The sequence below is a fragment of the Nicotiana sylvestris genome, chromosome 3 (assembly GCF_000393655.2).
Source record: "Nicotiana sylvestris chromosome 3, ASM39365v2, whole genome shotgun sequence".
NCBI lineage: Eukaryota > Viridiplantae > Streptophyta > Magnoliopsida > Solanales > Solanaceae > Nicotiana > Nicotiana sylvestris.
In genome coordinates, this window is record NC_091059.1 from 183,594,329 (window position 1) to 183,604,062 (window position 9,734).

Below are 9,734 nucleotides of genomic sequence, written 5' to 3' on the forward strand. Positions count from 1 at the left end.
CGAGTTAAAAATTGAGCCTAAGCGTCACAATAAAATTACTCACTATTCTCAAGGTATAACAAAGTTAAGAGATATTGTTGCGATTCAATTCATCTCACACTAGCTCCTACTCCTAAAAAAATAAAACTTACTACACCCAATTCAAATAAAACCTTTGAAAAAGAACTACGGCACAAAGAAAAACCAAGGCGGAATTATTACACTACCTACAAAGAAAATCTTTTTATTTTTTTCTTTAGACTTAAATCCCTCGAGAAAATTATCTAATAGATACATCGTCGGGAAAAGTCCAATATTTTTTTTTGTTTTCTAAAAAATAAAAAATAATATTAAATTAAACTAACACAACTAAAATAGCATAGAAAGTCACCCAGACAATCTCCTCACCCCACACTTAAAATTATGCATTGTCCCCAATGCATACCATACTAATGAGAGGGTAAAAGAAACTCCCTGGTAGGCCAAAGGCCAAAACGCTAGCAGCTCATGGGGTACTCAGACTTCTCCCAAGCTTGGTCATTCATGCGGGTACCTCACACTTAGTTCCAACCATCTGGTTTGCTGTTGCATCCTTCCAATAGCTTTGCTTTCCATGCTCCTAGAAAATCAAAAATTAACACAACAAAAATAATATAATTAAAAAAATAAAAATAAAAATAAAAGAAAGTAGTAAAGTTGGGTTGCCTCTCAACATGCGCTTGATTTAACGTCGCGGCACGACGTGAATCATTTTCTGCCTCAACCTTAAGCTTATGAATTGAGCCCGAAGTTTTGCTTCAAGCTTATGATTATGCTCTTGGGGCGGTACAAATTCTTGCGAGCCAAAAATTATATAAAGTCTTACGTACTTTTTGGCTCTCGATCGAGGAGTGTCACCTTGCCTAGAAGGCCTTGAAAATTTTAGAATATAGGGCTCATCTACCTCTTCCTTTGACTCTTGCATTGGCTTATACAGCTCAGTTTCCATTTCACCATCTGAACATAATGTAGAGAAGTGTTTGGAATGAGGTCCAACGCGCTCAAAGACATAAACTTCAAGATTTTTAACCTCCTCAACACCAATCACACTAGAGTTAACTAAATTTGTATCTTCAACGTCCCTAGTTGACTCTAGAATTACTTATTCAACATTGGCTTCCTCAAATTCTAGCTGGTTAGAGTGTTGGGGTTCTACTTTGTACCCCTCCATTGTCACCTCAATTTCAATCTCTAATGCACACTGCTCCTGGCTACTATCCATAATATTGGCATATTGAGCATTAAAAGCTTCAACTAGTTGACTCACCTAAACCTCCAAGTTGCGAATAGTTGCATCTTGTGATGACCCAAAAGGTCATCAATTGATTTATAAGTAAATTCTGTGTTCTGAGGTCTTAAAAGCGTCCTTTTATCTCACCTCGATTTGCGCGCACAGTCCGGGCGTATATTCAGAATGCTTTTACGTGAAAATTTGATGAAAATGCTAATTTGGCCTTTAAAATTAAATTTAAGTTGACTTCGGTCGACATTTTAGGTAAACAGACCGGATTCGTGATTTGACGGTCCCAGAGGGTCCGTTGAAAAATATAGGACTTGGGCATATGCCCGGAATTGAATTCTGAGGTCCCAAGCCCCGAGAAATGAATTTTTGAAGAAAACTGTTTAACTGAAATTTTAAGAGTTTTTGAAAATTTGAATGTACTTGAAATTGTTGGTATCGGGCCTGTATTTTGGTTTTGGAGCCCGGTACAGGTCTTATATGGTATTTAGGTTGATCCTGTAAAATTTGGTAAGAAACGGACTTGAAATGACGTGAATCGGACTCTCGGTTGTTAAAATTTGAACTTAAGAGTTCTTGAGATTCTTCTTTGATTTTAATGCTAAATTCGTTGTTAAAGGTGTTAATTTAGCGATTTGATTGCATGAGTAAGTCCATATGATGTTTTTGAGTTAGTATGCATGTTTGGTTTGGAGCCCCGAGGGCTCGGGTGAGTTTCGGATAGGTTTCGAGATGTTTTTACACTTAGAAAAGTTGCAGGTTTTGTTGTCTGAGGTGCTCAGTGATTTTGTTCTTCGTGTTCGTGTGGTTTCTCTTGTGAACGCGTAAGGCAAGTTCCTCAGGTGCTGGATTTGTTCATTGCGAACGTGGAGCTCAGGACGCAAACGCGAAGCTTGGGGGGTTAACCTTCACGAACGCGGACCTGCTGTTGCGAACGCGAAGGCCTTTTTGTTTGGGGACTGGGGAAGGGATTTTGTTCTACGCGAACACGGCCACTCGACCGCGGAAGCGAAGGCCTTCTGGTCCTGACCCATTGCGAACACGACAGGCCCATTGTGAATGCGATGAAGGCCTGCACAGTCATTTTAAAACATACTCCAACACGGACATAACTCATTTTTCTTCATATTTTCGAACTCCCAAGGCCTAGAGGCGATTTTCTTCGCACAAATTCATCCCCAAAGTGTTGGCAATCAATTCTAAACTTTACTCTTTCAATTACCCAATGTTTTTCATCACTTTTTAATCAAAAATCAAGAGTTTTCATGGTAGAAATTAGGAATTTGGGTAGAGTCAGGGCTTTTTGAATAATTGAGATTTAGACCTCGTTTTGGGGTCGGATTTCGAAACTAATTGCATATTTGGGCTCGTGGGTGAATGGGTGATCGGGTTTTGGTCCGACCTTGAGTTTTGGCCAAGCGGGCCCGGGGTCTTTTTGACTTTTTGGTGAAAATGGTAGAAAATCAATAATTTAGCATCGGGTATGAATTCCTTAGCATTTATTGATGTTGTTAAATTAATTTGGACTAGATACAAGTAATTTGGAGGCAAATTCTAAAGGAAAAGGGGTGTTTGAAGCTTGAGTTGGCCGTGGAAATTCGAGGTAAGTGTTTGGTCTAACCTTAGCTTGAGGGAATATGTATCGTGCTTTATTTTGCTATGTGCTAGTGTAGTGTACGATGTATAGGTGTGGTGACGAGTATCTATACGTCGTCATAAAGCATGCCCATGAGTCTTAAATTGAAATCGTTGTGCTCTTAATAAGTACTACAAATGCCTAAGTTGTCGATTCTCGGTGTTGGGTAAGAATTATGATTATTCTCGTGGTATTTGTTTATGGTTGAGTATCGGTTCTAGTTGAGGCTTCTTTTGTGAAGTTAAATGTTGGAACAAGTTTGGTTATAGCTTATTCCCTTGTCGTGACGTATTTACTTCTTATTGTTGGTTCCCTTGCCGGGATGTATTTATTCACACTGTTGATTCTCTTGACGGGATATTGTTGTTTCCTTATTGTTCCCTTGCTGGGATTCTTGTCACGCCCTGAGCTTGGGGGCGAGACCGGCACCAGTGCCTCACCTATCCTTGCGTATCACTTGCGACTAAGAGACTCTGGACATGTAATGTCATACTTTGGCCATGGGCCATATTACAAGATAATGTGCGATGCAAAATATAAAATTGAATAGAGACTAACGCTGACTAAATGTCAACACAAAGCTGAAGTCCATCATAATTACTACAACTCACAAGCCAACAAAATATATGTATAGGGCCTACAAGCCTAATATACTGCACTAACTGACATGGTATGTCTACAAGCCTCTATTGATAGATGTACTGGGATCGGAACAGGGCCCTGACCTACCCATAACCTATCTACATATATACACAAGATATACACAAATCTTCTAGACCCGGCAACTCCGAAGGACGGGGAGCTTACCAATAAAGTTGAACTCAGAAAAATACCTACTGAGGAGGTCTACCCGTCTGCCTGTCTGGACCTGCACGCATAAAATGCAGCGCCTCTAGAAAGGGACGTCAGTACGAAATAATGTACCGAGTATGTAAGGCAATATACTGAAACTAAAACTGAACTAATAATATAATAACTAAAAGCAACTGGGAGTCAAAGAAAATATGAAGATATGCTCATCTGCTAATACTGACTCAACTCTCTCAATATAGTGAGTAAAATAGTTGTCCGGCCCTATAAGGCTCGGTATATATATATATATATATATCTGCTCTGCCGTAGTAGGCTCGCTCATAGGCGCTCAGCCATACTAGGCTCTGTATATCAACCAACTAGGCTCGCTCACAGGCGCTCGGCCATAGTAGGATTGGTATATAACTTACCATCTGATAAGAGATTACCCAATAGGGGCTTGCCCATCAATTATAGCTCGATGGTAATAAAAATACTTTAACATTGTATGTATAAATTCTCTTATTTCTTGACTGGAAGAAGGAAATACTCAATTGAATATGAAGTCCCAATAAAGAGAATATCGTAACTTACAAAACTAGAAAAATATACGTAACCTGCGAGACTAGCAAAATATACGTAAATTCCGGGATATGAATTTTTCTTTATGACTCGTTATCAAACTTTTTTAATTACGAGATCATGCAAAATGAAGGAAGAGATTAGCCTTAAACATACTTGGATTAGGAAAAAATTCGTATGATATTCTTGGAAAAGGTTGCACCGTACTCTGTTAGAATCGCAAAACATAATTATGTTGCTAAGACTTTAATAATTCTTGTTGGGTTTTTGTAGGAATTGATTGCAAAGAAAATGGCTAACATCTACTTGATCCAACAAGTATCATGTGAGGCTAACGTTTCTGTTCTTAGTTTTGGAACATTTAAAATGAAATTGGCATGGTTTGTTTAGTCTTTAAGTGAAAGACTTTGATTAGTCAAAGTCTTGGAAATGAAACATGTTGTATCTTCAAGACACCTTAGAAAAGAATGCCTTTATAACATGGCTAGCTGCGACATGGGGTTGGGGGTGGGATATTTAATCTTTATCCACTTATTAGGTAATTAGGTAATGTCCCGTTACCCGGTAATTAACCAATTACCTACATAATTAAAAATCATCTCAAATTGCTTAAAATTCTACTTATTTTTAATATATTTTATACAGCATACTATCGTGTTCATATGGTACCTTGCATGGTACTAGTCCATAAGTATCGGATATTAACACTCGACCCGTAGTTTATCCCAATTCGACAACCTTCAATAAAACTTATTTTCTTTAAATCGTGTACCCTTTCCTTCGTGGCACTTACTTATTGCTTGTTATAAATAGCATAAATATGCTAGCCTCCAAATAATCTCATCCCCGTGTTTACGCCAATTTACTGAAGACAAAACTTTAACGTACGAAAAACACGAGAGGTAACATCCTTCCCCCTTAGAAACATTCGTACTCGAATGTCTATTCTTAGATACTTTGCGAAAATTTTTGTCGGAGTCTCTTCCGTACACTTGACTGAAACCAACTTTTACGCAGCCAGAAAACATACTATACATGCCATACATGGCCACTAGCTATAAATAGCAATACTTGGCTCCACACAACTGTCCATTATAAATTTTAAGAGTTAAAAATGAGAGTTTACTTGATGACCTACTGGCCTGAATAGAGCTGTGCTGAGGTATCCCACCTCGAGCCATATCTTCAGTTTGAAATAGGTGGGGGTAGTTAGACTTCATTTCTTCCTTCGCTTCCCACGTAATCTCTTCCACCTTCTTACTCCTCCATAAAACCTTCACAGGCGCTATGTCCTTATTTCGTAGCTTGCGGATTTGTCGGTCTAGGATGGCAACCGGAATTTCCTCGTATGACAAGTCTTCTGTAATCTGTACATCATCAGTGGGCACTACTCGGGTAGGATCGCCAATGCATTTTCGTAACATAGACACGTGAAATAGCTGATGGATAGACTCCAATTTCGAGGGAAATTCTAACTCATAAGCTACGTGGCCCACTCTCCGAACGATCCTATATGGTCCAATATACCGTGGGCTAAATTTGCCTTTCTTGCCAAACCTCATCACACCTTTCATAGGTGATACCTTTAAGAATACTCAGTCATTAACCCCGAACTCTAAATCTCGTCGTCGCACGTCAGAATATGACTTCTGACAACTCTGAGCTATCAACAGTCGCTCCCGAATAAGCTTTACTTTTTCTATGGCCTGCTGAATCAGATCTGGCCCATGTAAGCCAGATTCTCCAACATCAAACCACTCTATAGGAGATCTGCACTTGTGCCCATACAAAGCCTTGTACGGAGCCATATAGATACTGGAGTGATAACTGTTATTATATGCAAACTCGATAAGAGGTAGATGTTCATGCCAACTCCTTTTAAAATCCAGCACACATGCTTGTAACATATCCTCAAGCGTTTGAATTGTGCGTTCGGCTTGTCCATCAGTTTGTGGATGAAAAGTTGTGTTGAGATTCACCTGAGTCCCTAGACCTTTCTGAAGTGACCTCCAAAAATGTGTTGTAAACTGGGCCCCACAGTCAGATATAATAGATATTGGCACTCCATGTAGTCGCACTATCTCTTTAATATATAACTTTGCATAATCTCTTGTTGTATATATAGATTTGACCGGTAGGAAATGAGCTGATTTAGTGAGTCTATCGACTATCACCCATATGGAATTGAACTTACATTGAGAATGAGGTAAACCTGTGATAAAGTCCATGTTTATCGCCTCCCATTTCCATGTCGGTATCTCTATAGTCTGCATTAGCCCTCCGGGCTTCTGGTGCTCTATCTTCACCTGCTAGAAACTAGGGCATTGAGCGACATACTCAGCAATGTTATTCTTCATATCGTTCCACCAATACACTTCCTTAATGTCATGATACATCTTCATCGACCCGGGGTGCATGGAGTACCACGAATAATTTACTCTGACATAATCCTGTCTCGTAGCTCTGCTACATCTGGAATACACAAACGACCTATGTATCTAAGAACCCCATCTTCTTTGAGTTCTAACAACGGCTTCTTCTGTTGTGGAACCCGTTCTCTCAATTTGACTAACTCTAGGTCCTCGTAATTCCTCTCTTTTACTTCAACTATGAGAGATGATTTTGCAGTATTTTGGAGTACAACTCCTCAATTACCAGAGTCTACTCACCGAACCCCCAAACAAGCCAATTGATGAATCTCTCTAGTTAATTGTCCTTTTTCGGCCTCTACATGTGCTAAGCTACCCATAGATCGACGACTTAAGGCATCTGCTACAATATTAGCTTTCCCTGGATGATAGAGAATGTTAACATTGTAATCTTTTAATAACTCAAGCCACCACCTCTACTGCAAGTTCAAATCCTTTTGCTTGAAGATATATTCCAGGCTTTTGTGATCTGTGAATATATCAACATGAACACCATATAAATAATGCCGTCATATCTTAAGTGCATGGACAATCGCAACTAATTCGAGGTCGTGGGTCGGATAATTCCATTCGTGCTTCCTTAACTGTCTTGAAGCATACGCAATTACTTTCCCTTGTTGCATCAAGACATATCCTAACCCGACACCTGAGGCATCACAATACATGGCATAACCATCTGGACCTTCTGGAATTGCTAGAACTGGCACTGAGGTCAACCTGTTCTTAAGCTCTTGGAAACTCTGCTCACAGGCCTCTGTCCACAGAAACTTAGTCGTTTTCTGCATCAGCTTCATTAATGGTGATGAAAGAGAAGAAAACCCCTCTACGAACCTCCGGTAGTATCCTGCTAAGCCTAGAAAGCTACGAATCTCTGTCGGAGTGGTAGGTCTAGGCCAGGATTTCACAGCCTCAATCTTCTGAGTATCTACCTTTATACCTCCAACGGATACAATGTGCCCGAAGAATGCTACAGACTTTAAACAGAACTTACACTTAGAAAACTTAGCATACAATTTATTATCACAGAGTGTTGGAGTACCGGTCGTAGGTGGTTCACATGCTAATCCTCTGAACGTGAATAAACCAGAATATCATCAATAAAGACTATCACGAACAGATCTAAATATGACCGAAATAAGTTATTCATCAAGTCCATAAATATGACAGGTGCATTCGTCAACCCGAAGGGCATGACAAGGAACTCGAAGTGCCCATATCGGGTCCTGAAGGCTGTCTTGGGGATATCTTTCTCCCGAACTCTGACCTGGTGGTATCCTGACCTCAAATCTATTTTTGAAAAGCATCTAGCTCCATGTAACTGATCAAACAAGTCGTCTATCCTTGGTAGTGGATATTTATTCTTAATAGTTACCTTATTCAGTTGCCTATAATCGATACACATGCTCAGCGAGCCATCTTTTTTTCGCACAAACAATACCGGTGTACCCCAAGGTGAAGTACTGGGCCCGATGAAACCTTTCTCCAGCAAATCTTTTAACTTCTCCTTCAACTCCTTCAGTTCGGCAGGTGCCATTCTATATGGAGGAATGGATATTGGATGCGTTCCTAGAAGCAAATCAATGCCAAAATCAATATCTCGCTCTAGAGGAATACCTGGAAGTTCATCTGAAAATACATTTGTGTACTCCCTTACTACTGGAATAGACTGAAGTGTAGGTACCTCAGCATCTACATCTTTAACTCGCACAATATGATAAATGCACCCTTTTGCAATTATTTTCATTGCCTTCAGATAGGAAATAAACCTACCTATGGGTGTCGCGGTATTACCTACCTATTCAAGGACTGGCTTACCTGGAAAATGAAATCTGGCTGTCTTTGATCGACAATCAATTGTGGCATAACAAGTTGTCAACCAGTCCATGCCCAAGATAGCACCAAAATCCAACATCTCTAGCTCAACTAGGTCGGCTGAGGTTTGACGACCACAAACTGTCACCGTACAACCTCGGTAAACTCGTCTAGCAATAATCGATTCTCCGACCAGTGTAGATACTACAAAAGGATCACTTAATATTTCAGGCACTATACCAAATTTCCTCGCGACAAATGTGGTAATACATGATAAAGTAGATCCTAGGTCTATTAAGGCATAAACATCGTGAGAACAAATGGTCAGCGTACTTGTCACAACGTTTGGTGAGGACTCTTGGTCATGTCGACCTGCTAGTGCATAGATATGATTCTGGTTACCACCTGAACTGGACCCTTTACCTCTGCATCAACCTCTACCAGCCGAAGACTAAGACTCACATCCTGAAGGATGCATGGACATAGTTGATCCTGTTGCTGAATTTGCTAGTTGCGCTATACCCCCAGAATCTCTATTTGGGCAATCTCACATCATATTCCATGGACGTCCACATGTATAACAAGCATCGGTACTGGCTCGGCATTGGACCAAGTATCCTCAACCGCAGATGGCACACCACGGTAGAAATGGCCATGTTTGCCCCGAACCTCGTTGTCGGTGCAAACTTGATGCCTGGGAGCTCTCACATGGTCCTGACTGAGTATAACGGACATACTTGTACCCCTGTGACTGAGGTGGCAGAGGTCTAGGTGGCCGTTCGAAGTACTGGGGCCTATAACTACCTTGAGACTGCTCCTGAGATCTAGCAAATCTCATCCTCTTTCGCTGCCCTAACTCAGTCCTCTCTATACCCTGCTGCCAATGCCTACCCCTTTCTATATTCTGGGAAAATGCTTGAATCCGGGAGATATCCATACTATCATGTAATGTAGCGGTGGCACATGCTTCGGTCAACTCTGGGGCCAACCCTGCTATAAACCTATGGATCTTGTCCCGCATAGTAGCAACTATGGATGGTGCATATCTGGCCAATGAGTCAAAATAGAGACTATACTCTCGAACACTCATATTGCCCTGCTTGAGGGCTAGAAACTGATCGAGTCGGGCCTATCAAATCTCTCGCGGTAAGTACTGGTCAAGGAAGGCATCTGAAAAATTATCCCAATTAGCAAGAGGTGCATCACATCCCCTAGACCTTTCCCA

The 9,734-nt window shown here is 40.6% G+C and overlaps 1 protein-coding gene across 1 annotated transcript; it reads right to left on the reverse strand.

Moving 5' to 3' along the window:
* Positions 1–7,099: 7,099 nt before the first annotated feature.
* LOC138888459 (uncharacterized) lies at positions 7,100–9,446 on the reverse strand. Its single transcript, XM_070170325.1, has 5 exons — positions 9,314–9,446; positions 8,513–8,800; positions 8,174–8,422; positions 7,298–7,664; positions 7,100–7,166 (listed from the first exon to the last, which is right to left on the reverse strand). The coding sequence occupies exons 1-5, from the start codon at positions 9,444–9,446 to the stop codon at positions 7,100–7,102; spliced, it is 1,104 nt and encodes a 367-aa protein (XP_070026426.1).
* Positions 9,447–9,734: the final 288 nt, after the last annotated feature.

Excerpts from the sequence above, each read along its gene's own strand:
- LOC138888459 (XM_070170325.1), bottom strand. The coding sequence starts at position 9,446 with ATGGATATCTCCCGGATTCAAGCATTTTCCCAGAATATAGAAAGGGGT. Across the intron at positions 8,423-8,512 it reads AGCCAGATTTCATTTTCCAG|GGTGCATTTATCATATTGTG; the intron begins GTAAGCCAGTCC and ends TAATTGCAAAAG. Across the intron at positions 7,665-8,173 it reads AAAAGATTTGCTGGAGAAAG|CATTCTTCGGGCACATTGTA; the intron begins GTTTCATCGGGC and ends TAAAGTCTGTAG.